Raw genomic sequence first — 26987 nt, forward strand, 5'->3', positions numbered from 1 at the left:
AATTAAGCACTCAATTAATGACCTAGAACTTTATATTAATATGTTATATTAATAACAGAGAATGCATAAGAATGATATTGAATCGTAAAACTTTGCAAAGTGTTCTAAAAACATTCTTCTAAAAGTGTAATCCTGTTTTGTGCTGATGACGCACATTTTCTTTATGTTGAATTGAGACTCGTACTGGAAGTGGAGAATACCTTTTCTAGTCCAGGGTGCGTCTCTTCACTTGGATATGGATATTTCTTCGGAAGCATATTCACAAACAGAGGGGTGGAGGAAAAGTAGGTCATTTCTCATCAAGCATACTGTAGTGCCTTGTTCTCTCTTGGGGTTAGTTTCTCAGAAAATTGCTATGGTTTTCCATATAAATAGGCTCCTCTTCTTTTGTCTGTCTTGCAAGAGAAACAGGATGGCTTTATGTGCTATCGAAAAAGATTTTCGTGTGAGTGTCTGATCTGATTGCCCCAAAATATGGGGAACTGTTGTGTCATGGTCCTTGTGTAGCTTTAAGAATCCACCAAAGTCAGCAAAAGAAAGATGCCTGTCCTTTGTACAGAATTCCAAACACATCCTAGATTGCATTGGTGAGTCACATATTGTGATGACCTCAGCAAAAGTGTACAGTATGTGCCACATGACAGACCAATTGTCCTGTTCTTCAGAATATCTACTTTTCTGTTAGTTTTGAAGAGCAGGATGTTGTATGCTTTCCTGTGCAGTGCATATAAGCCTCCTTATGAGTCAGAAAACCATGGTGTAACTAACAATTAAAATGTATGTGAAGTCTCCTTTTTCCACATTGAACAATAGATGCTGTGTGATAGATTGTTATACAACAGTGTTTAATGTGGTATTTGCTAAGCCACTTTAACTGGCAGGTGAGCAGTTAATCTGTCCTATTGTGGGTGTTTCTTACAGTATGCAGATTTGTGATGACAAGGACTCATGTCACACAGAAAGGGCTCAGAATGGGCTTCCAGTCAGGGCTGATCTAGTGTCTTCTACGTTCAGCTGAGCTGAGCTCTAGGTCATTAATTGAGTGCTTAATTAAACTGCAGCTTTGCGAAACGTGCTTGGACTTCGGTGCGATTGTTTCTAGCTTCTACAAAGTAGCAGATATGAAGTAAGTTGATTGTCTTTGGCATCTAGAGATCTCCCCCCATCACATTTGGAGCTGAAGCCAATTATCAAGGCCTAATTAAACCATGTATCGGGGCTCATCGATGTTTCAGACGTGCAAGAGCCCAGCTGGCCTTCAAGTTGAAGATGGATGGGGATGCAAGGAACAAGTCTGACGTGGAGGAGGAAAGATCCCTCCTCCAGCTTTTGAGTCCTGTTCAGCAGAATATGGAGTTTTTGTCCGATCTCATTGCTTTTCTGCTTGCCCCAGTGTACTTGACAGTGATGGAGAGTGTCTGCTTTCTGGGCCAGCCCTGGCTGTCCACACGAGCAGAATGCAAATGCTCTCCTGACGCTCCTGGCCACGCAGATCCTTTCCCTGAAGGAGGGGCCCGGTCGCCTGGCAACACCGGCCGACGGCAGTGTTGTGAAATGTCCTCTGAACCACCGAGCATGAAATCTGTACTTTCTCGCTCCTCCACAGATTATGGCAGAACGCAAGAACGCCAGGGCTGTGGCCGGCAGCTCATTGCAGGAGCGAATTCAAGTGGGCTTGGATGTTCCTCTCCAAGGTGGGTGCAGGGTAGCTCCTACGACGTCAGTCGGCCTGGGCGTGTCAGTATGTAAGAGCAGTTACGAATGGGAGGGTCTAGCCGACCCAGCGTCTTATAACTTGTTCCCAATATCAGTAGCTTGTTGATCCATCATCCAGCTATTTCTTGAAAGATGCCAGGGTATCAGTATCCAACGACATGAATGTCCCATTGCCCCACATCCCATTCTTAGTTTTAAACTCACTTTCGCATACAGTAGTTTCCACTTATCTCCTCTGGGTGGTGTTCCTGTGTTGCTAAGGAACAGAAGAGGCTTGTTGGGCCATTTTGCCCATTTGAATGCAATTAACTGCTCGAATGGAAACTTGGAGATGTCAGTAAAACCTAACAAATGTACACCCACCCCTCAGCTTATACCTGGATGGAATGTCATCTGAATTTTAAGTAAATCAGAAAGGACCCTTTCTTAGCCATTGCATGAACCTGCATAGATAATTTCTGTTCATGATATTGCAGCGATCCTCCTCGATGTTAGGAAATTAAACATTAGGAAGAGCGGGAAATTACCTTTTTAACAAATTTTAAATTTACTGAACATTTCATTTCCCTACACTGTACTGTTCAGGAATTAAACACAAAATAAAAAATGCGGTAAACAATAAATAACAATATCACTTAGGTGCTTCCCTGTCATGTGTACAGTACGGTTTGAACCCAATTGTCAACACAAAAGACACAGGAGGATTTGTGGTAAGCCTGAAGTTGCAGGCGTCGAGTCTGGTGTAGCCCGGGGAGGGGGTGTATCTGACAGTTCTCTGGATTTGCCAGCTGCAGGGGTCTCCTGTTAAATGTGTAATGAATCCTGCTGAAGCAGTAGAAAGTTCTGCTCAGTCTCGGCGTAGACTTTCTATTGGCGTTTTTGCGGTCTGTTCCAGATAGTGATCGCTCTTTCGGCAGTACATCCTACCTGGATACAGACACGGAGAGAAAAATCCCCAGTCTTTCCCTTCTCCAAAAGAGAAGGAAACCTGTGAAAGCCTATTCAGCAGGTCTGCGGAACTTCTTCAGACAGAGGAAGAACAGACTTTATTATCCCTCTCCTTAGTGAAGCAGCTTTCAGTGTCGCATTGTAATTCGCTTCAAACAGATTCTAAACTTTTAGATTGCAATCCCATGTGTTTTTCAATCGGGGAATCGCTGAAATGAATGAAAAAAACATCACACATCACCACAGAGACTGACGGAGTTGTCAGCGTCACACATATGTGTGCGTGATCAAATCACTCATTTTGTAGTTAAGCATTTAGTGGATGCTTTTATTTAGAATGCAGAGGTAAAATATGGCAGCAGGAGCTGCAACACCTGAATTAACGTACAACAGTTTGTCCTCTCATCCTACCGAGAGGGTGTGAGTAGTGTCAGTAACACGATCAGGGTAGACAGAGTGAGCTTTAACTGGTACCTACTGGTAATAAGCCCCATGTCTTAGCTATTGGACCACACACAGCCTCCAGGGGATCCAAGGTGAATGATTATTTCATGATAAAAAAAACACGGTAGTGTGCCTGATTAGATTTTTCACTGCAGTGTGCAAGATTTTCATTAACCCAGAGGAGCATAAAGGGCAACTTCCAGCCCGCTGTGCTCGGAAGAATTTTTTTATTGCTGAAAAAATGGAGTCCCAGTCCTTCCTCGGAGTAGTTAGCGCATAGCGCGATAATTACATTCTTTCTGTGGGGCATCAGCCATCACTGATTGACAGTTACCACCTTAAAAGTAATCTGAACCAGCAAGTTAAAAGAGAAGAACAAAGGATAAGATGTCGACAGGTTCGCTGAGCAGTGTACCGGTAAATTCACGTTCTTTAACTGCACAAGAATACAGTATTTGTGGTTGATTTACTGGAAGGGCTTTCATTTTGTTGGTTTGATTCATGAGAGGAGGACCTTGTGCATTAGAGTGTTCCAAATCGCTAAGTAATTTCATTCCCCTGACCTAATCTGAAACCGATTAATGAACGTTGATAGCTGGAGTTCCAGACATTGGGTATATTTCTTACTGAGATCAACAGTGTTGTTGGAAATAAGTCTCGCATCTCAATTGACTTACAGTACACTGGTCTTTTGCCAATTGGAATTGCATTGACTTTTTTCCCTGCTGCAATTTTCCCTGGATCTGAGCCATGTGTGGTAGTAAAACACGTGCTCATCTCTTTCCGTCCAGCAGCAATCTCCTGCCCAATACACAGATCTGATCCCACCCTGTACGACGGATTCTCCCTTCCTCCATCCCCAGTGGATCTCTTTCTCTGCTGCATAAGATCCTCTGCACTGCACACAGATCTAATCTCGCATCTGACAGATTCTCCTTCTCTACACATGCAATTGATCTCCTCTGTCCTCAGATTTCCCTACGCCAAAGACCGAGCTGGTGCAGAAGTTCCACGTGATGTACCTGGGAATGATGCCCGTTGCCAGACCAATAGGTAGGCAAGACACTGTCCATGTCCATCTGTCCGCTGTTCCTTCAGTCCGTCTGCCTTCTGTTTGTCCGTATCTGTTGTCAATTGCTGTCTCGTTGATTGTTTTTTCGGGTTTTTCTTTTTCGAATAACCTGATATGCAATCACTTGGATAATACTGTTGAAATTGCCCTGTTCCAAAAATACAAGTTTCACTTATAAAAAAAAGTGCTGGTTCACCAAGCGAGGAATTTTACCGAGAGGTGGAAATGCGGCTGTAAAAGTCTGATGGAAATGGGCATTTCTGAATTCCATATCCGTCAAACTGTTGGGGATTATTTACGCCTTTTGTTTTGTAATTTGGTGTTTGTTGGTTTTCTTATTTGGGTGAAGGCTGTGGTATATACTGCTTCGGTCAGATTTTCATAATTCAGTATGTAATACATCCGGTGCTAGAAAGACGGAGTGACGATGTATTTTAAGGAGGCAGAGGATTTTAAACTTTAAGGGTTTTTTTATTGAGGACGACATAATCTGTTGTTGGTCCCAGTCACGGTGTTGCTAAAGTCTTTACGTCTTGTTTTCTTTGCAATTAAAATACCTGGAGGCAACAACTTGCAGAATTCAGTCAGTAGCTATAAACAGCAAGTGGCTCTTTGTTCAAATCAGAAGAACTAGGCTAAGCTGGGGAATAAGAAATGCTTCAATAATAGCTTCTAGTGCTGATTTTTTTCAGTTAAATTAAGTAGTGGAAGTTCTGATGAAGTTGAAACAATGGTTTCTTCTCCATCTTCCCCCTCCCATCTTTGTCCCTTGTGTGAAATGGAAGTCTCTCGTGATATAATTGGCGAATACCTTTACAGCAGTGACAGAAGCTCCAAATTAAAGGCCCTGTGGTCTCGGTGCAACACGTTAAGAACAGGTGTGTACTTATGAGCTCCTTGATGTGTTTTAACATTCTTTACCTCTCCAGCAAAGCACTGCCTTCTGGAGCCCAGTTTCAAGTGATTTCTGAATGTGCAGACGTGCCTGTCTGTGCCAAACCCGCCTGCACTGTGGAGCTGTTCAGCTTATATCCCAGCCCTTGATGCCACACATCACTTTGCCATTGCAATTAATATGACTGATGCAAAGCTGCCTTTTCTTTCAGCAAAAGCAGAGGTTAATATTAAGCATTCTCGAAGCTTTCTGTACCATAATGGGCTGTCTGTTGAATTATAACTTTGCTGCAGAATTGCTTTTCAGAAACGTAATCCTTATGACAGGTCATCTAATTATGTTTGCAGTACAGCACACTGCCATCGCTGCTTTTTGCTTTATTGAGCAGATATATTTGCCTGGAGGGCTTTGTATCGGCTATGTGAATCACTTGTGAGTTGGTATGTCAGATCTAGGTTGGTGTCATGAGCAGATCAAAGTAGCTGGGCAAATTTATTGAGGCTGGGACAGACTCGTGCAGATTTCGGAATTATTCAAAATGGCCCTCCAGGAGTCCAGAAGGAACGAGCTTCCTAAACTATCAAAGGATATTAAAGCAAGTAAGCAGCCTGTACTCTCATTCGGTGTTTCTGTTTCATATCTAAGAAGCACTAAGCTCTCTAAATAAAAGTGGCTTGGACTGGCAGATTTTAAAGATATGATATCTTTAATGGTTTTGTATATTGTAGCATGAGGTTATTGAAAGACTCAAACACAGTTACCCACAGAACAGCCGTTTAATGCCCTTAGCTCTTTAAGTATAAGCCTGATCAAACTCAGGACCTCCGACGTGGTTTTGAACGGTTTATTGTCCAGAGAATGCACTCCCCTGCTCTCTACTTAATCCACCCCACTGCCCCCATCCCTGGTGGTTGCTCGGAGTCTAACCAGTTCAGAAAGCCTCAGTTTCCCCCATCTCCCCTCTGACGCAGACAGCTCCTTCCAGCTGCTGGCTCAGCCACTGCTGCCCCAGGGAGGCTCCCTCACAAGTGGGGAAACGAGCTTCGTGTGTTCGTCCGCTGAAGATCTAAGCAGGATGCAGATACCTGCTGGAATTCAAACACTTTTAATGGGGCAAACCCATAAGAAACTAGGATACTGTTTCGTGTACTATAGCTAACAAGTGTACAGAAACCACTGGATACAAGGCTACACGTAACTTATATATGTAGGCTGAATATTGTAAAGAGTTTTTTTATTTTATTTTTGTTAAATCACTTCTTTATTCCTTTGAAAATCCATCCAGCTTCAGATTTACTGCAAGGCTAGATGTCACAGGTTTAGGCTTTTCCTAAAAATCCCGTTTTCATGCCCAGGAATGAAAGACTGGATAATGCGTGCAGTGGCGACACTTGGAAAGCTGTAATTCTCAGGCTGTTGGTTCCGATCAGCTCCCGGGCTGCAGCGGTGTGTTTTTTTGAGGATTTACCAAATTTAAATGGTGTCTGAAACGCTTTCACAATTCTAAAGCATGCGGCTGTTTGGGACTGTACGCGCTTGTTTCTCGAACTCCAGACCTGTGGAAATCCCTGCTGTCTTTGTTCAAAACCCTCAGTGACCCCCACACTAACTTGGCCTCTGGGTGTGTGAAAAGACCCATCCATAAAAGAGTTCCCACGTCTGTCAAAGAGTTTCTTTGTGTTGAGAACAATAAAGAGAACTTTGGGGTTCTTGTATACATAGTTTCGTCCCTGGACATTGTTGGAAAATATCTGTTATTTCTTTCCGGTAAAGGAAAACCAAAAATCGGGTGAGTTGGCAAACATACGAGTCGTTTTCAAAGCATTTCAGAGGCTGCTGTTTGATGTCGTTGTGTGGAGCTGGAGAGACATCTCAGTCATGTCAAGGTCTGGACAAGAGAGTTTGTCTGTCCGCTGTGAGTGATGTCTGACAGGCTGTACCCAGCAGGAGGGGATTCATGGGATTATGGAAGATGTCTAGAAGGAACTCATTGGGCTCTTGAAGTGAAAAATGACAGGCATGCTATTTAACAACACATAGTGATGTACTGTATAGAGATACAAGCTCCATCACTTGCTTTTAAAGTGCTTTTTTTATCCTATTAGACTGAAGGTGGAGAATGTTTTCTTTCATTGTACCTTACCTTAATGTTTTTTTTCTTAAATAGCGGTTTGCTTTTAAATAACACTGTTGCTATTTTTATTTAAAAAAAGCAGGTTTTTTTTTTACTAACTGGGTTGTGGTCTTAACTTAAACTAGGACCGGAGAATTTCATGTCTTCCGGTAAAGTCTTTGTTTTACCGGTGATATGAATTATAAGTGGAAACATTCTGAGCTGTTTTAAGATGGGTAGTTTCAACAATGGAAAAGGGGATTTTGATGAGCAGCAAAGTTATCCTTAAAGAAGCAGTTTGCTGCCAGATTTCCAGTGCCTGTTGTTTTTATCCCGGCAAACGTGTTTTGTGAAACGGGAGATACAGCAGCATCCTTTTTTCAACATGACGTTTTCATGGCAGCTCAGATTAACATAGAAAAATGATCTGGTTCTGTCAGTTCAAAGTCTCAACGGTTTTACAGCCTTTAGCTGAGCTGCTGAGGTAGATCCCTGCACCTTTGTTTTACCTGCCTGTATCAGTTCAGCCAGGCGCAAAATAATTTCCTGAAGAAGCGTCTACCTTTCAGCAACTGGATAAGGAAACTTTACCGTTTTTTCCACTGTGAAAAATGTGTGTGATATAATTTAAAATGAGTGGAAAACAGGATAAACAAATATCAAAATAAAGAATTAAAGGCCGCCTCCAGACTGATTCTCCATGTCTGTAACGTGTGCTTTTCCCAGGTATGGATATCCTGAATGGAGCCATCGACAGCCTCATGGCCTCCTGTGGCAAAGAGGATTGGATGCCAGTTATCATGAACGTCGCTGATGCCACAGTCACAGTCATCAAAGAAAAAGTAAGTTGAAGGCACAGGAGCCACGCTGTAGTAGGAAGTTTGCTTGCTTTGTCTGAGGCTGTCATTTGTTTTTGACAAGGTAATAAAGAGGTCAAGGAGAGTTTTTATAGGTAAACGAGGCATAATCAAATAACTCTTTTTCTGCACGGTCGTCCAGCTTTAACTGAGATGTTCTGGGTTTTAAATCCCCATAATGCACATCAGTATCGGCTGTTGCCCACGTGTGCTTCTTAATAACCAAGGATGAGCAACTTTAATGTCCCTGGAGGCAACATACATCACTAAAACTTGTTTACTGAATTTCTGTTCATAAACACTAGGAGCATGAAGTGTAAAACATTTTGTAAAGTAAAAATATTGAAAGTAAAAAAGGTTTTTCAAATCTTTAAGGAATACTTACAGTTAGTCTAGTTTGAGCACCAAAGACTGCCTATCTATGTAAAGTTTTATGCATCCAATCCACATGTGTTAGAAGAGCTTTTCAACTGTAGCTTTTTTTTTTTTACTTCAGATGGTTCAGTGTCAAGATTTTCCTTCCTTGAATGTATGTGGTCCCAGACACAGAGCTGAATTTCAGCGCCCACTCTCTCATATCTGGGAAGCAGCATGCTCTCTAAAAGTTCAGTAACTCACTCAGCACAAACTGGGAAGTGGGTCTGATCCATATGTAACAGCTGACTCTTTAAAAGTTCCTGCTTGCTCCCTTTAATCTGCTGCCTTGCAACTGGTAATTCAGATGTTGGGAAAGGTCAGTCAAAAAACTCAGATCACAAAGAAAACTTAAATCCTCCAGCTTCTTTTGGAAACTTCCTCATTTCTGAACTGTGTTTTTTTTGCAAATGGCGGCAATTTCCCAACGAAGTGAAAAGAGTTATATGAGGCATTTTCTCTTAACCATCCATCGCACTCAGTGTGCAGAACTAATTTATCAAATGTGGCTTCCACTTGCTCAAGGAGAGCTACAAATTTGCAATGGGCCAATGAACTGTTCCCCTCCAATCATGTTAGTTTGTTCTGTGGCAATGTTCACAACATTACTGAAGCTGTTTTTCACAGTGCTTCTTGGATGGACTGCTCTGCATTATACACCCACTCTTAATATAAATCAAAAGGCTGGCTAAAATTGAACAAAACTGTGAACCTCCATAATGATCGCCAACAAATTTCTAAAACATCAGCAGTTTCCTGGACCCCACCAAAAATATCAGGGCCCTTTGTCGTTCTGTGTAGTGAGACAAACTCCAAAGGTTCTTCATGTATGGTAAAAACACTTTCAATTGTATATGGATTTACAAATGTAAATCAAAATATGACTATGTTCAATATATTCATGCCTATTTGAATTTTTTTGGAACTCTAAGCTCTATGAAGAGGTATGGTTTCTGACTTTCTTGCCTTTTTGTCATCTCTAACAGCCTTTGTCATTTGTACTGAATTAAAAGTTATACTGTTTCATCTGTCAGTGGCGTTGTTTCTTGCGGCACAGTACCATTGGAGGTGTGGACACTGGTAACTCTTGACAAACAGCTCTGCAGCCTCAAAAGTTTCATTTTTAGTTCGGCAGTTTCTAGCTTTTCTAGTGTCACTTTGTGTACTTCTCCAGCTTGCCTCTGTGAAGGCTACTGTAGTGATGATTTAAGCTGTACCTTTTTTTCCGCTGGCAGAAATTGAAACCATAAGAAGCACTGTGGTCTTCCATCGTATTCAGTGAAAAGATACACTCCCATCTCAGGTTGAAGATGTTTTCTCTGTATTCTGCTTCTCAGGAAAAATTGCACAAGCTGATCAGTGCCAGGGTTGTTCCAGAAAACTGCACGACCACTCCCCCTAGTGATTAATTTTCAACACTGAAGTACAATATTGAGATTAAAGTACTGTAACATGAGGTTTTTTTTTTTTACCAGAAAGTTGTTACTATGCATAGAACATACCTAAAATAGGAAATATGATATTTTAACACTAGTTGCCTATGCTTGAAAAGCAGTTTTTGCAGTGCATTAGTGTTTGTTGTTTATTCAGTGTATCACCATAACCAATTACTTCTCAGGAGTAATACAACAGTGTATTATTCTTTTCTCTTGAAAGCCTGTTGTTGGTAGAAAATAATTTATACTTTAACAAGAGTCGCCAATTATTTCGCTGTGTCTTGAGTTTTTTACATCTCGGTAACATCCCCAGTGAGTGCCCAGGATGTTACCATGTTGTTGAGAGTCAAAAGATTCAAAAGAGCTCGGGCAGCTGCACAGGGATAAGCCAACCGGTGCGCACGCGGGCTCAGTTTTTAAAAGAGGCTGTAGCTGAAACTCTGATCTCTGTTCCCGGTTCAAGTTGTTGTTGTTGTCGCCGTTTTTCCCCGACAGAAGGAGGGGGAGGTGCTGGTGGAGTGCCGTGTCCGCTTCCTGTCCTTCATGGGAGTGGGGAGAGACGTGCACACCTTCGCCTTTATCATGGACTCGGGAAACCAGCACTTTGAGTGTCACGTGTTCTGGTGCGATCCCAACGCTGGGAGTGTATCGGAGGCTGTACAGGCAGCTTGCATGGTGAGTTTCCCCCGCAGAACCCTCGCGCTTTCCTCGTTGAAGTAGAAGCCAGCCTGTCTTGGTGCCACTGGATCGCAAAGACAGTCATAAAAAGGAGGACAAAGTAAGAACAAAGTTGGAGCCAGTTTCTATGGGGGTCAGAGTTATAGAGACTCACTGCAGACACTGAAGAGGCTCTGAGAATGCAGAGCGCTGCAGGAAAGCAGGGTGCAGGCTTAATATTTTTTCCCATAGGTGTCTGAAAGCTAGATGCATTAAACTTTCAATGACCATTCCCTTGTGAAATAGCCAGATTTAACATCTGATTAAAAGCCGGCCTGAAGTCATCACCTGTAATTGCCCAAGATTATGTCTGGCCCCTGTCTGTTTTGCCAGCATTTTAATTTCAATAACAGAGTGAACTGCTCTCCGTACTACTCCCTGAGGGCTGAATTCCCTACAAAACAAGAATGCAGGCAGTCGTCGGGCCGTATCTTTATTACACTGATGAACTAAACATGCCTGTGATTCCTGAAAATGAGTATCTCTCTGCGTATCGATCATCAGCCCCTTCTGCACTTTGAATTATTCATCAGTGTAAATATTATAGTACGTCTGAGAATATGTCCCAATGCTTAGGTTATTACTTTTTTCAGTTTTAGTGTTTAGTTTAACAAGGCCGTCGTTTTTTGAGAATGTGAAATGGGGTTTCTGTGATTACATCCGTCTGTTCTCCTTTTCTCTCCATGCAGTTCCACAGCTAACGTTAACAAGGATAACTTTAGCCAACTGGTGACTGAAACCAGCCCCGTTTTATGAGCCAGAAGGCCTTGGGCTGATACAAAAAGTAGATTTTAAAAATGCTGTTTACGTACTTGATTGTCAACGTGACCAACATTTTGAGTCTTGAATTAATAATGAAATAGGCTACAAGTATTAAGTACATTAAACTTTTAAGGTCTGAATTTCTTGAGATACAAAATAACTGAAACTTAATTAATAAGGTACTTTTATACAGTCTCCTCCCTCTTCATATTCATAAAAGTATACATCTTCCTCATTTTGAATGTATATAGTTTGTTTAAAAGTTATATAACTGTAAAATACTAAGAGAACAAATGAGAATAGACAAGTTTTGCTTGTGATGTATAGTCGAAAGTGTATTGTAAAAGCAAGGCTGAGTAATGGTGATTAAACGTAAAATGGTTTGGTTTTGTTCTCTAGCATTCATCACAGGTGGACGTTCTGGAGTTTCTCAGTTATTTCTGAGTAGTGGCCCATACTGGCAGGACCATGTTCGTGGCAGTAGTGTATCGCCTTTATCGCTGAAAATAAAGGCAACTGGATTTGCCTATAACTCACCTCAGATGCTGCAGGTGGGCCTGTCGGGGCCTGGAGAGCTTTCGGTTTCTTACCTGGAGAAACTACAGCTGATTATGTCCTTCAGTCTGTGCCAAGCCCTTGTCTCTGAATAAAAACATTTTTTTTCCAGTACCAACATGCTGACCTCATGATTCTTGGCTTACAGCCTCAACACCATCGGTAAACACAAGTTAGTGCAGAGACTGGTCTGCACTTGAGTGTTCTGCCATGAGAGTATGGCGTTCCTCTGTGGGCACACATTTTAGCTTTCACTCCCCTCCCCCAGCCAGCTGGGACAGAGAAGGGGGTGCGTGGGGTAACAGTGAGCAGAAGCTGTGAGGATCAATAACTTGTGCTTGCTTTGAAGATCTGAATCTCAGTTTGTGTTGAAAACAATGACAGTGAGTGAGTTTGGGCTCATTGACGGGAATTCAGACGGGCAGCCGAAGGTGTAGGTCTTAACGAAAACCAAGCTAGCAGTTTCTAGGAAGCAGGTGTAATGAATTCATTCCCTAATGAATTTTGGGAAGAAGGTCTCACTTCTACCTGGGCAGTAGCCTGCCTTTCTCCTGTGTCTGTTGCTAGGAGACCCACCTGTTCTGTTGGTGCACCAGTGAAAACGTTCATCACGGTCTTTTTCCCTCCTTTCTTTGCAGTTGCGGTACCAGAAGTGTTTAGTGGCGAGGCCTCCCTCGCAGAAGGCCTGCTCGGCCACCCCGCCATCAGACTCTGTGACCCGGCGGGTCACAACCAGCGTGAAACGAGGGGTGCTGTCCCTCATTGACACTTTGAAACAGAAGAGGCCCGTAGCAGAACTGCCCCAATAAATTGGTGTATGTGCAGCTGGAAAAGCAATTCACGGCCACCCTGACGCACAGTCACTGCGTGTGTGAGGATACTTCATAGCCACCGGAACACGCTGACATTCAGCATTCCTTCTCCTTCACCGCCGGCTCTAATGTCTCCAGTGCTTTGTCCTGCTATGTGTACAGCAAGCATGTTCCCACATTCTAGCCTTCATAATGTGATATGAAGAGGTGCATGATAAGGTTTTTCTTTTACGATTTTGTTTTTATTTTGCTTCGCTGTTCAGACAAAATGAGCACCTTTTTTAAACACGTGAACCGTCTTTGAATATATATGTTTTAATTTCTTTCACGTTGGCTTTAATGGACTTGGTACACTCGTATGGTCTTCCCTGGTGCCCTTCTGAAAAAGCCTTTTGTTGCTACTGCTTTTCTTCCTCGCCTGTCACCCAGACTGCAGTAGATTGAGAATGATAATTTAGTCTGGTGCAGCTGCTCATTTCTGGCTGCTCACCGCATCAGCGTTCCCTTTCATATCTTTTAATTTTCTCCGCCTGCGCATTTCACCTTGAGAAACAGAAGAAAAAATACTTTGGAAACCGTTAGGGTGAAAATGAATTGGAGATACATTTGCTTTCCTTTAGGTCTTCAATATCTGTCCTGCCTGCTGCTCGTAGACATTGTCTCTGTGGAGCCTGTCTCTCCTAACAGGCAAAGTGGAGCCTAGGAAACTTTATTTAGCCCAGCGTTATTTATTTCTTGCACCAGTTGGAATAAAACTAGAGGGAAAGCCATGGAGATATTCGCTAGAAGTCTGAGTGCTTAAAATAACCTGTCCTAGCCTGTCTATATACTGAAGAAGCTCGAGTCGGTAGCTGTGTCAGCATACGTAGGCTGCAAAGGAAGGAGTAAAGGTTTATTCCATGCTGTAAAGAGAAGAAAAGAAACACGACGTCTCGGCTGTGGGACCTTCTTCAGGTGCGAGAAAGGAAAACCTTTACTTGTTCCATTGCTGTACATATACTGTTAGAACAGCATGGCCAGTGTTTCTTAAAACTCTGTTGAGATGGGGGTGATGTCTTTGAATGTGTTTTTTTTTTCCTCTAGTTGCTCTGATATGTCTGTGAATTTGACTTGCTGGAGGGTGTCCGCAGTGCTCTGATCTTTCCCGTCACTTGCTAATGTATCTCTGTGTCTTAGTTTTTTTTCGGGAGGAGGGGGTAGGGGCTGTTGTCACGTTTAAGCTCTTCCACACAACATCTCAGAGAGTCTCAGCTCCCAGAACCTGATGTTGAAGGTCCGTCTCCACCAGGACACGATTTCGATTGGACGACGGACTGTCGTCACCTTGTTAATATTACTTGAATTTCCAGTGCATATCTGAACACTCAGACCCCTTCATCACAGTGCTTGCACTCTTCCTGACATTAGCTGTTGAACCAGCAAGGAAACGAAACCTTTTTTTCTTAAAACCAGTTCAAAGGTTGAAACAATGTGAAAAGGGTGTGTGTATAAAGGAGTTTTGCTTACCTATATCGCAGTTTCTAAGCTGGTTTCGTTTTGTTTTTTTTCTACTTAAAAGCCTTGAAACATGTTTGTCCAACACTTTACTCACTCATGGCCAAAGTGTAATGTTTAGATGTCTGTGTTGTAGATAAAAAAAAGAGAAAACTTGTCAATATGATTTTATTTACTGTGGTTAGGCCAATTAGTTGTAGTAAGACTAGAGTTAACCAAGCGTTATCTATGCATTCTTTATACGTATATATAGCGATTCTCAAAGCAGACAGCCAAGTCACTTTGCCTTGCATGTCCCGTGACAATTTAAAAACGTTTAAAAAAAAAAAAAGACTTGAGAGAAATATTTTTATTTTATTTATTCTATTTTATATTGAAGTATACCGGTTTATTATGTTTGGAGGTATTGCGTTTAATGTCTGATCTCTCTCTCTCACACAATGTAGTCAGCACTAAATCAATGTTCTGCCTGTGCTAGTCCAGCAGTTTTGCAGATAAAGGATCATTACCGTGCACATCAGATCCCAGATGACTGCAGCTTAGCTGTAGCTGGTGGGGAGAAGGGAGCTCTGGTATGTGCCCTTTTGTTCTTCCAAGTGTGAAAATTCTGCACACACTGAGAATATAGGTAATTTCTCAGACAAGTGCCATAGATCTAGAACCTTTTTTGTTTCTTGTTTTGCCTCGTGTAGATCAGGTGTTCCCAATCCTAGTCCTGCAGGCCCAGACCCCTACAACTATTTATTCCCTACCAAGCTTAATTACTTAATTGTTGCCTTATTTAAACGAACAAATTGCTCCGTGGGTACATCGGCAAGTTCTGTTTTTCTACTCACGAACGTTTAGAATCGTTCAACTTCTGGCGGTTTAGGCTTAGGGAAGAAATTAAACGGTCATTTCCAAGAGCTGGGTACGCTTTCGATTCGTCCTGTTATTAAGTCACTCGAGGGTTCAGCTGTTTAACTCGGAGCTCGGCTGGAGCAGGACTGGGAACCCCCTGCTGTTGAAGGCAGACACTTATTTCTCCTCAAGCAAAAATTCCCGTTTAGTGCTGTTCGTTGCAGGGTACAGTAACTAAAAGATTGAGTGTATATAACATGCATTACAGCCCCGAAGACTCCCAAGTATAGGGGAGCGTACCTGCGATGTGAAACCTTCTTCAGTGGTAGAGGTGTGTGTGGGGGGGGGGGTCTATATGTTTTTACTGAAGGGTTAAGGGAGGTGGGGGGAGATTTGAGGGGTGTGTGGCTTTTTAGGGTGGGTTAGCTTTCAGAAAGTCCCTTCCGGCGTTTGAACATGGCTGCCGTCATATTGATGGCACTTTTGACCGGCATGTCTGGGTGGTTCTGCAAGAAGGGGGGGAGTCAAGCCACACCTGCCCTCATTCCGAGAGGCCATGAAACTGCTGGGAGACGCGCGCCTTTGGATAGGTCACACATCAGACACCATTGTGAATAGCAAGCATATCACACAAAACCAAGGGCGTTGCAGTCCTACAGCCTGGTTGGAGATGGTTCTCATTTCACTTCTGTATATTTGGGTCTGGACGTTAAGTTGCTCTTGGTTAAGTAGTAGCATTCAAGTGCTCGAAATAAAATACTCAAGCCTGCTAGGATGTAATGCAGCTGATTTACAGTAAAAAAAAAAGTTGGTTTCTTCTGCTGTTCACTAATTTTACACCATATAAATGTAATCTGTTGTGAGAATAAACTGCATATTAAAATACAGCACTGCCTGCGGTGTTATTTTTTTGTCTTCATGTAAATTGTATTTGTTGTTGTTGGGCAGCATCAGTTTGTGCTGTTTATCCTGTAGTTGTTTGATACCTTGCTTAAAAGCGTTTTTTCCCGTTTTTTTTTTTCTGGGATGTACAGTACACACCTGATGTATTGGAATAATTAACTCAAAACTGCGATATTTCCTTTACAGGCAAGCAACTTGTATTTCTGATCATGATTATCATGAATGGATAACAATAATATACCGTATAAGGATAATATTGGTTTTATTTTGGGGCAGTTCCTTGCATGAACTTGATCATACATTAGAACAAAAACATTTTACACGGTTTACAGAAAAATGACAGAATGTTCACTTGAAATTGTTAGTTTGAACACAAAGTATGTGTTTGTTCTAATATGATCAAATGCATGAGTTTAACAAAATGTATATTGTACGTACTAGAGTGATATTAATCTCATGATCGCAAGTGCAAACTGGTTCCAACTTTGCCGTGGTAACACTATATATTCTTGGAATATTTTGGACTGTCTTCCCCAAAAAAATCAGTTTTCTTTTTCTGCATTTGTCATCAGTGACACCGGAGAGCTGAAGGGCTCATTATTTTAAAAGACAGCCTGAGCACTTTTGCCTGTTGCTGTCTCTTACAAATCTCTTTAAAATGTCATGCAGTGTAAAAAAAAAAGTACTGCTTTTCATTCTTGTTACTAGAGATGTGGTGGTTGGTGTTTTCCACCACGTTTGAAAAAATCACATCTTTCCTTCAGCACAGACTCCAGTTTCACTGCTGAACCATGCTGTACTGTGTACTGTTTTCACATACAACACAGTTTCGGTTTCATTGTCCTCTAACTGACAGTGTTGGAGCACAAAGGACTGGACAGGAACTAGAGGATACTGTGGCATGAGAGACAGTGGAGTGCACACTGGGTACAGCACGTGTAGACCAGGCTCTCAAAATGTACTCATGAGGAGTATCTCTACTGGTCTCCTGGCTTTTGTTCCAGTTCCTTCATTGGTCTAATTAAACAAACCCTTCGGGCCTCTGTAATTAATACCTAATGGTACCTTAATTCACAAACCATCTAATACCTTAGTACAGTAAAATGCCTTGGACAAACTAGATGTCTTGAGTAACTGAAGTTAGCTCGCGAGCATCTGGAGTCTAATGACACTGGTAGTGTTGCAGTGCTATGTGGTGTCCCAGCCTGGCCCCAGGGTCTGTCAGGGTCTCAGCTGTGTAACTACACTGGCTGTGAAATCACGGAACGCTTTTACAGGACTCGCCAGCCTCCCTTCTGAGGGAAGTTAGTGTGTCGAGCGTGTAGCCGAATAATTCCCACCTGTAAAAGAGACCGACCCTAGTTCTTTTACCACACGTACAGTAACGGGCTATGAAAGGACACAGGCTGTCCTTTACCCTTTTTCTGTCTTTTTGCATACATTAGCTGATTAAAGTAAACTGGAGGGAGTAATAAAATGCATGAATGTGTTTGTCCGGGTTATTAGAGAAGAAGCTGTAAATAGTTATGTGGCTGTAATTTTTTAAGCATGGAACCTGAGCTGATTTGTAGAGCAGCTGTAAAAGATTGCAGGAATACAAAAACACTAAGAAAATAAATACTTAAAAAGACCAATCCAGATGCCTTTTAAATAAATGATATGTAGGCAAGAGTACGATGTGTAACGTACTGAGCCACAGCTTTTTTTCCCCAGAGTAAATCCCGATAATGGAAAGGTTTAAGAGGACACTAGGCAATTCAGCTCATCAATGTCCATTACAGTATCCAACTGGAAGGTCCCAGAATTTATTTTACATAACTTTTACATTTGAGGAAACAATGTATCATCCCTTTTTTAACTCTTAGCTCACATTCCTGTGGCTGGTGTTTGCCAAGTGTCGTCAAGACTCTGAAATGAAGCTGGTGGTCCTGCATGCTTGCTCAAGAGCAGTGTTTCTCAGTCCTCATCCTGGGGTAGCTCTGTGACTTCCCTGTTGCATTCCAGTTTTGTTAGTTTGGAAGCGTCATTAGTTAAGCTTGTTATGCTTAATATTATATATCTTATATTAATGTAGTTATACGATATGTATGTTAATATATTAACATATATGCTAAATTATGTGCTGTACATTAATGTGCGATGTATATTATTGGTTAAGTTATATGTAACTACAGTACTTACTGATTATGCAGTAAGCATGAAGCATTACAAACCATTATGAGAGTGCTCGCCAGCGTCATCGAGAAGCAATAACATTGGAAGGGTGCAAGATTTTCACGGTGTATTTCTTGGAAACCATGCAAATAGAAGCCATTATTTGTGTTTTTTGCATTCATTTTTCAACACAACTCCACCGATGTTGCACTTAAAATTGGTGAGGAATGAGTGGTGATAATTAGTGAGAACGATATGTTGCTTTAATTGTTTGCAGAGCCAGTATTGCTCTTAAAGCCAGTTCATCACCGGACACGGACACGGACACGGACACGGACACACACACACCAGGGCCAGTTTCCCCCAGAAGACAATGAACCTCCCAGTATGTTTTTGGACTGTGGGAGGAAACCAGAGCACCTGGCAAAAAAATCCACGTGAACACAGTGAGAACAAACGAACTCCACGCAGGTAGCGCTGATGGCGTGGTATGGAATTGTGTGGTGAAGAGTCAGTCATGTCACTGTTCAAGCTGTGCTCATTCGAAAATCACCCATCTGAATTATTTTTAACAAAACGGTAATGTATTGTCATTGCTTGGTGGCAAGTTGTGTCTAAGGAAAGAGAGTGTTTAGGGAATTAAGGAATGAGAGTGTTTACTGTCCTGTCCCCTAATACTATCAATTTTAGTCTGTTTTTTTTTTTGAGGGGCAGGAGACTTCAAAAATATTCTGGCAAGAATTCCAGCAAGAGTAAGATTAGGAGAAGTTACTGTGACCGGATGGGGAAACACCGATCTAGAACTTTTTCCCATTCATTCGTTCCACATTAAGACCAGAACTGTATAGATAGAACATTTCAAATGTAGGAACCAGAGTGCTGTACAATTTCAGCATAACCTCTGGACTTCTTGAACTCGGGACTGTATTCTGCACTCTTTGCTACGTATGCTAGCTTGGCCTTTTGATTCTTTCCACTGCTAAATAGTTGAAAGGGATAATTGTACAATACCTAAACCTTTTCCCTACTGTGCTTTCTACTTCCATGATATTTAAAGTGTATTTATGCCTTGCATACAATTACCGTATATATTTCACCTTTTTAAATCATCTGTGCTCATTATTTAGAGTCCTGTCTACAGAATGATAGTTCCGCTGATATAAATCTCAATAATGTGCCAATGGTATCAACAATCCTTAATGCAAGGTCAGGCAGTGCCAAAATTAGTTATTGCATGGAGTGTTACACTACTGAAATGTCTAAGACTATTATCTCAAGTGAAGATATTCAAAATTGTGAGGATATAGTATTTCAGTTGCAGATGAAGAAAATAAGTTAATTTACAGTAAAATACTTGCAGTCACTGATGTGTTCTTGAAAAGCAGTGTCATAATACTCAGTGGTATTAAGAACCACTTTCGGAAATTAACAGGTGTCTGGACAAATGTTGCAGAAGTGCTGGGCTAGGTTCAGGTAGCACTGCAGTCTGGGATTTTATGTTTGGTATTTGTGCAATGCCTAGCTATAGTTCTGGAGCAGTGGGCTAATAGTGTCAAGAACTCCTTTCTAAAACCATCAGAAAATCAGGTGTAAGAAAGAAAATATTCCTCTAGTTTGGTGACCATCCAACAAGGGTTGTGTCGGAACTAAGTCTTCCCTGAGATGGCTCGACACAGGAGATACCTGATCTTTGCGTCTCTCAGATTGCCACAAATACTCTTCGTCCAGTCTCGTGTGTAGCTCAGGATGCCTTGGTCTCCTGGACCTTCAATATCCTGCTGGAAAGAGGGGGTGTATAATAAAAAAGCACTTCTGCCAAGCAGCAGGAGTTTCTGTGCTGTGTTCTCTCTGGATTGAGCTCCAGAAATGAAGTTGTTGCTTTTATTACAGCTGTCAGAGTGTCAGCTACCAGTAATCAGCATTATAGATTTTTCAATACACTACCTTTTTAAATTAACACTTCACTACACTGGTACAGTCCTTGAAATCAATTTAAATTTCAGGTATTATAAGGCCACACTTACAAATTAAATTCGGCATATTATTTAACAATAATTCAGGATTAAAAAAACTGCTTTCAATTGTCAGTCTTTGTGAATGGTGTCTCCATTCATTTGCCATGACAAACATTAATTTTACATTACTCCTAGAATACACTATATTCAGCTTTTGTAGTCTAGGACAGGTCATGAGCAACCCTTGTCCCCGACACTTTTGTTTCTGGTTTTCGTTCCAGCTCAGACCTTAATGACATAATTGCACCAAATCAGTGGATAAGAATTCACATTAGAGAACCTGTTTTCCTGGTCTTATTTAAAAAGAGCCTGTAGTAAGGGCTGTAACCCGGTACTGTAGGACCAGGGTTTGGTTTCTGAACAATTTAGTCCCATGAAAATTAATTTGGTCGTAGAATTATGGGGAAAGAGCTGTCATCTGTCACAGCACATGGACATTTCCGTTATATGACTTGAAACTTAAACTTTCCACACAATAGGGCTGAGATGCTATTAACACCGATTACATTTTAATCAATAAAACACGAAATACAGTATACTGTGACATGTAAAAAGCTCTCTGGGATACCCACTGCAGTCTGTTAAGCCAGACCCAGATGTGCACACATCGATCAGCAGAAGGACAATGCCTGATGCTGCTGTACCTAACTTTTTAGGTTCAACACTGCTAAAATCGTAGACCGCAAATACGAAAGAATCCATCGTGCTCTCCGGTGCAGAATATTTTAATGCGGCTGTGAAATAAAGTAGGGAAGAGTCTCTGGAATAGCCAGCGTCCCGGGTCCTGATCGCCAGCCTTCGCACTGTCACAGCCAGGGCCGCGGATGCAGGACCACCCCGGACCGGAGCGCCTCCCTGTGGCGGCTGACGCTCAGGGAGGACGGGCTGAGGGAGGTCTGGGAGTGGCCGCTGGTTCCCTTCCACCGGAAGAACGAGAGAGGGAGCGGGCTCCGGCTTTGGCCGCAGCCCGGGAACATGACGGGCGGGAGGACCAGCTCCACCGGCTTCAGCGCGGACGCCCTCTCCTCCGGCCGGGCCCTGGGGGGGTGGGCTCGTCTCTCGGGCGGCCGGCCGGCCGGGGGCGGCTTGCTCCCGTTCTTCTTGGCGGGGAGGCTGGAGGGGGTGGGCTTGGGGGTCCGCGCGCGCTGGCCGGCCCGGAGCAGGGCGTGGCTGCTGGTGCACGCCTTGGCGGGGAGGAGGAGGGAGGAGGAAGAGGAGGTCGTCTTCCGCTCTCGGCTGAGGAACTCCGCGATCCGGGCCTGGCTGGCACTGGCCGAGGAGGAGGGCAGCACGGAGGCCTTGGCCTTCCTCCGCTCCTTCTTCGCCGGCTTCCCCGTATCGATGCCTTCCAGCAGGCCTTTCGCTGCAGCCCGAGCCAATACGTCCTTGACAGTGACCGTCTGTGAGCTGTCCTGCAAAGTACGAAAGGGGACAGTCAACCAATATCCATCCAACTCGTGGCACACATTATACTTGGAGCGACCCATTTTACACATACAGTAGACTTGCACTTTACACGGTAAATTCCTGACACAGCACATACACCCAAAATTGCGTATGAGCAGAACACCGGCTTTGACCCTCCTATTCCCCTCCTAAAATACACAAATCAATCGTGTTAGTATGTAACTTAAAGTTTTATGAAAACACAAATACCTCAAATAAGGTACTGTACAGTGTACAAAATAGATCAAATAAAATGTAATAATGAAATAATGCTTAGCTCTCGCGAATAGCCTTCTCTCGGTCTCTGATTGCACAAATCTGATTTCAAAATCTTGACTTTTTTTTACTCCAAATCAGGCACTTTTTCGGGACTTCCCTTTCCCCTTTGTACTTTGTCCCATCGACGGTGATGCCGCTCGATAAAGCACTGGTAGGTTGTAGGTTATAGCTCAGGTCCATGCCACACCAGATTTGAACTTGAGGTTATTTAATTTTTCATTTATTTTTTCGAAATATATACGAATTCTCGTAAAAAAAAGATTTTGGAGTCGACTGTACTTCTATCGTGGGAGGAACACAAAATGCGGACCAGACAATGACTCATTCGGGAAGAAGACCAGGCACCTAACCAGCTGAACTGTTCTCCAGCCAGCTCGGGTGAAGTGAATTTAGCACAGGGGGAAAAATCTTGAGCTGTCACCTGTGGTGAGTAGTGGTTAAGAGTGCTGGGTTCAAATCCTGGGTGGGGAGAGGATGCACAGATCACTCCAGGAAAATGCCAGTGTACAGGACTTGTTGGATAGAAGTGCCAGCCAAATAAATTCACAACAATTAAAGGCTATAGTGAAAAAGGAGGGACATAATCCCATCCCGATACTATGTTGAAGTCAAATAACTTTACCCAAATGAATACTGTCACATGACAAGAGAGCCTCACATTCCCCAGCTGTGCAGTAAGATAAGTCATGTTTTAATTTCTTTAAACAAAGGTTAAATTAAACATCTTTTAAAGTTTAGATCCACAGCCTTCTAAGAAATCTTTGATCTTGAGTGAGAAAGCAATTTCCATTCGTTTCTTGGGATAAGTATAGGAATACCCATTAATCCATATGTCTTAGTGCTCATATTTCTCCAGTATTATGATGATGATTATGATCACATCACAATTTACAAAGCTTACAAACATCACTGCGACTTTTGATTTCTCCTTCACATTAAGTCTGCGACAACATGCCCACACTCCTAAGATGTTGATCATTTCAAACACTTGTGATAGGAGTCCTGCTAATGCATTCAAGTCCTGTGTTATAAAAAGCCTTGTCCATTACCAAAGGGAGAATTAAATTCCAGCCCTTTCAGTCTAGTCTAGTGCACATACTTGGTTCAGACAGCTGCTTAATTGCATAACTGAATTAATTATTAAGGAATCAAGCAGTGAATTCTACACTGGAACAGATTGGAAATGTCATCCGAGTGCAGTAAAGACTCAAACGTTCCAGTCCACTTCCATCTCTAGTGTCCTGGGTTAGAGTTTATTTTTGTAGCACCTGCTCAAGCTGTTAAAATGAGAACCAAGGGATTCTTCACACCCAAAGCTTTAAAACAAATCTTTGGGAATTTGCAGATGTTCTGCTTGGCTCTTTGCGGCTCTGTGCCAATTTGATTACAAGACGACGCCAACGGGCTTCAAAACGAAACCCCTTTTCTCATCGCATTTATCTGCTGGCTAACATCTTATCATCAGCCGAAGGTCCGCTAGAGAGGAACACCAAAATTCCCTTTCTATAGTAGACTCACATCTAAGCGACATCAAGAGTTTGGGTGATAGGAGCCGGGTGTGTATAAAAATATTGAAAAACGGTCTACAGCTGGTCATAAGAACTCTTCTTATTTTAGTGAGAGAAGGTCTATAGGATGCCGACAGCCTCAGATGTGGTCAAATAATCAAGGAACCCCCCCAAAAAAATACTGAACAAGCGTGACAAGCCCTAGGGTTTCTCTCATTTTCAACATTTCATATGATCACACGTCCTAAAAAATTCTCACCGTTATCAGTGTGACAGCCCTCATAAGAAGCATTCATCCATCGTCAGTGACAAATTCAGCCCTGGACAGACTTGGTTTGGTCTGCCCTACTGTATATTCGCAGTCCAGTGAGAAAATGGATTGGATCCAGGTCTGTTACCAGCAGATTGAACCGTGTGTAGAGTGGTTATCTTGATGATGAGAACTCAGGAGAACCGCCTGCTTTAAAGACACAAGACGCGACAGCGCCATTTTCCAGGTATGCCAACCCGTAAATGAAAAGGTTTGCTCTCGTGCAAAGATTAAAGCCACATTGTCGTTATCCAATTTTGACTGAATTTGCCAGGAATTTAATATGCAGGACCCCAGAGGGCAATTTCCTGCCCTGGGCATTCATTTAAAATCCAACAAAATGAGCTGCTCTAAAGAGCAACAGTGATTTGATAGCCATAATCCCTCTGAGGCAACCCACTGATATTCACAAGAGGCAAAATGAAATTGTGTCACAGGTACAAGAATAGATTGCTCTTTTTCCATTTTGGCTTGAAAATGATTTAAGTGCTTTTTCAATCATATGCATTAAAAAATACATTATTACTGAATGAGTTTATTTATTGCCCAGGTTTGCTTGAATTAAATTCTAACACATGAGGAGGAACGGGGAAATAGAAATAATTTCATGCATTCAGCGTGACTTCTGCTGACTGCAGGGCACAATCACTCTTTATAACAGCACACTTTTTTAAATGGACCTATTTAAAATGGCCTGGCAGTTCTGTTTTCATATGTAAAACATGTTTGTTTGTTGTTTTTTAAGCCATTCCTGATGTTGTGAAATGTACAGTACATGTGCTTTCCTTGCAGCTCAGAAAGCTGTGAATGGCTAGTTTTCTGGAGTTTTGCTTATTGATTACAAAATTCACCAGTTACATGCACAACCACAGTTACCTGAACCAGAACATTAGCCAGCACATCTAGTTCTGTAATACACCCAATGAGAATGGCTGCTGAACAGAATACAGAACAGGCTATCCCACCACGATACTGACCGCTAATGAGATCCTTAGAATAATTAGCTACTAACAATTGAACAGAATAAATTAGCTTAATGATCATTTATAACCTAAGTTCTTAATTTTCTTACAAGCTTGTATTGCTTCAGGAGGAGACCACAGATGTTACTACACTGTTAGTCTAACTTGAGACCCCCCCTGTTTATTAATTTAGATTAATCAGCATAATGAATTTACTGTACCTACAGCAAGTCATATGTGTTCAATTAAACAGATATTGAATGCATGTCCTACAATTTTTTTTGTCATTTTCCCGATACCAACTTTGAAAATATGTTGCAGTTGAAGAAGTGTTTAGATTTTTGAGACTCGGTAGAGAAAGAAACGTGTTCCATTTTGTAATAGAAACTGATTTAAAATTGAATAACAGGACACTGACATATATCTTTTAATGAGTGGTGACCGCATTTTTTTAGAAATGGAGAAAGCCTACCGGGTTCCCACTTCAAGTGTTGTACAAAATAACAGAGTTTGAAAGTGACATGTTGTGAAGTGAACGGCCATTCTCCTCCACACCACACAAAAGCGCACTTGAAAGTTTTTTACTTTTCAGAGACCTGCATAATTGATAAACAGTAAAAGGGAGAGGGAGGGTAGCTGTGGAGTGCTAGTCTGAACGAGATATTTAAAGTGAATCTGCTGACAGTAACGCTTGGAGACAGAGCATTGAATAATTCATCGATTCTACCCACTTGCACCGTTTGCTTGGTAGGGGCAGATGCATTACAAAAATGTAACTCTTGGGCTAACAAAAACAAGCCCAGTTAATGCGGCTCAGAACAGGAGAAATTATTTCACACCTGTCAGTTTACCATGGAACAAAGGATCTGATTGAACAAAGTACCGACTGTTGATTCTCTTCCTAAAATTAGGTTTACTCCATCAACATGCATGTTTAGGAAGTCTATTCATGATTTTATACTCTAGTATTTTATAGTAAATACTTTCTTTTTGTAGGCTTAGAGGGTTAACATTATTTTAATCTGCAAACAAATAACATTCCTAAATCTGCCAGCAAGACTTTTACACACAACGTAAAATGATGTGTATTATTTCCCAATTGGCATCATAATTGGAACAAAATGACATCAAATCTCAACTGAAATCTGAATTTAAATGCTGCTTATTACAAAATATTATGCACGATATTGTTCAATCTAAAATAAGGAAGTAAAGAATTATCTTTGAGAGAATACAAAATAAGCATTTTTAATTCCACATCACTTCCAACCCACTGAAAAGCCAGTGGACAACTGGCTCCAGCAGGTCACAGTCTTCTAGTTGTCCGTAAAGGTCACCCAAGAGAACCCCATGGCCCTCAAGGGTAGGAAATGCGAATTTCTTCAGAGAACCAAGCTTTTTATGCAGGGCACATAAAACATTAGTCCTTGCAAGAGGACACTAGATTTAATGATGTCTTTAACCTCTAAACACCCTCACTCCTCCTCCGTCTCCAGGGGAGGAGGATCAGGGTAAAAGGGGGCCTGCTGAAGAGGCAGCTGTGTGATCACTGCTAGAGCTCCTCAGTTTGGAAGGAGCTTTTTTCTCGGTTAGTACGAAGCACAACCAGCATTGCTTGTTCTAGTTAAGACTATTTTGTAATCTGAACAGTTTACAGCATGATGGGGGGGTTCGGTATGGGTTATGATCTTAATTCCAAAACTGGACTATTTCCTGCCTCAAATTGTCATTAAAATGATTATCAAGAACCACTTCCAGCAAGAAGCAACACCATTCATTCATGTCTCATTATTGATTAAAAGGAGCACTACGAAGGCATACTAAAACAAATATTGTTCAAAAGCTGTAGTCTGAATATGAAACTCATCTGAAATTATTGCCACTATACAGCGAGCAGGTAATCAGGGAAACATTTTTCTAAGTCTGGTGATACATCTGGTCAAGTGATAACAGTGGAGTCTACAATATTCAATATGAATAATTGTTTTCTATAGTTTGTACTATTCTGTCAATAAATGAAATACGAGAAACAAATACAGTACCTTGTAAGACGATATTTTTGATTAAAACTTGAATGCTCAAACTAAGCAGTTAAATGTCAGCTAAAAGTGCAAATGAAATGTATATAGAACTTATTCAATATTTTTACTCTTCTTTACAGAGCATTTCACTCATTGACAGAGGACCAACCTGCAAAACTCTACATTTTGTTGCTGTCTCCTCCTTGCGAACATGACACTTTCAAGTAGGACTTTATGTTTCAAACCTAGTTGTAGCTAGCTGGTAGTATGATAGTAGAGGTACAGTAGTTTGACTCTCAAAGAAAATGAGAACA

The 26987-nt window shown here is 41.8% G+C and overlaps 2 protein-coding genes across 14 annotated transcripts in view; one reads left to right on the forward strand and one right to left on the reverse strand.

The window, feature by feature from the left end:
• The window catches only part of LOC102696635 (amyloid beta precursor protein binding family B member 2), a 140593-nt gene extending 124631 nt beyond the window's left edge, over positions 1–15962 (forward strand). For 11 of the 12 annotated variants that reach the window (XM_015345599.2, XM_069191727.1, XM_069191724.1 and 8 more), the window contains 5 exons: positions 1607–1694; positions 4081–4161; positions 7915–8030; positions 10391–10570; positions 12568–15962. In XM_015345599.2, coding sequence (XP_015201085.2) covers positions 1607–1694; positions 4081–4161; positions 7915–8030; positions 10391–10570; positions 12568–12738 — 636 coding nt within the window. In that variant the 3' untranslated portion in view covers positions 12739–15962. The remainder of the gene's footprint in view (positions 1–1606; positions 1695–4080; positions 4162–7914; positions 8031–10390; positions 10571–12567) is intronic. The other variant, XM_069191723.1, reaches the window with a different exon arrangement.
• A 4672-nt stretch (positions 15963–20634) lies between these two features.
• LOC102696834 (putative methyltransferase NSUN7) overlaps positions 20635–26987 on the reverse strand; it is a 54164-nt gene continuing 47811 nt past the window's right edge. For both annotated transcript variants that reach the window (XM_015345980.2, XM_015345981.2), the window contains one exon: positions 20635–21559. In XM_015345980.2, the coding sequence (XP_015201466.2) occupies positions 20954–21559 (606 nt within the window). In that variant the 3' untranslated portion in view covers positions 20635–20953. The remainder of the gene's footprint in view (positions 21560–26987) is intronic.

The sequence above is a fragment of the Lepisosteus oculatus genome, chromosome 1 (assembly GCF_040954835.1).
Source record: "Lepisosteus oculatus isolate fLepOcu1 chromosome 1, fLepOcu1.hap2, whole genome shotgun sequence".
In the NCBI taxonomy this organism is placed as follows: domain Eukaryota; kingdom Metazoa; phylum Chordata; class Actinopteri; order Semionotiformes; family Lepisosteidae; genus Lepisosteus; species Lepisosteus oculatus.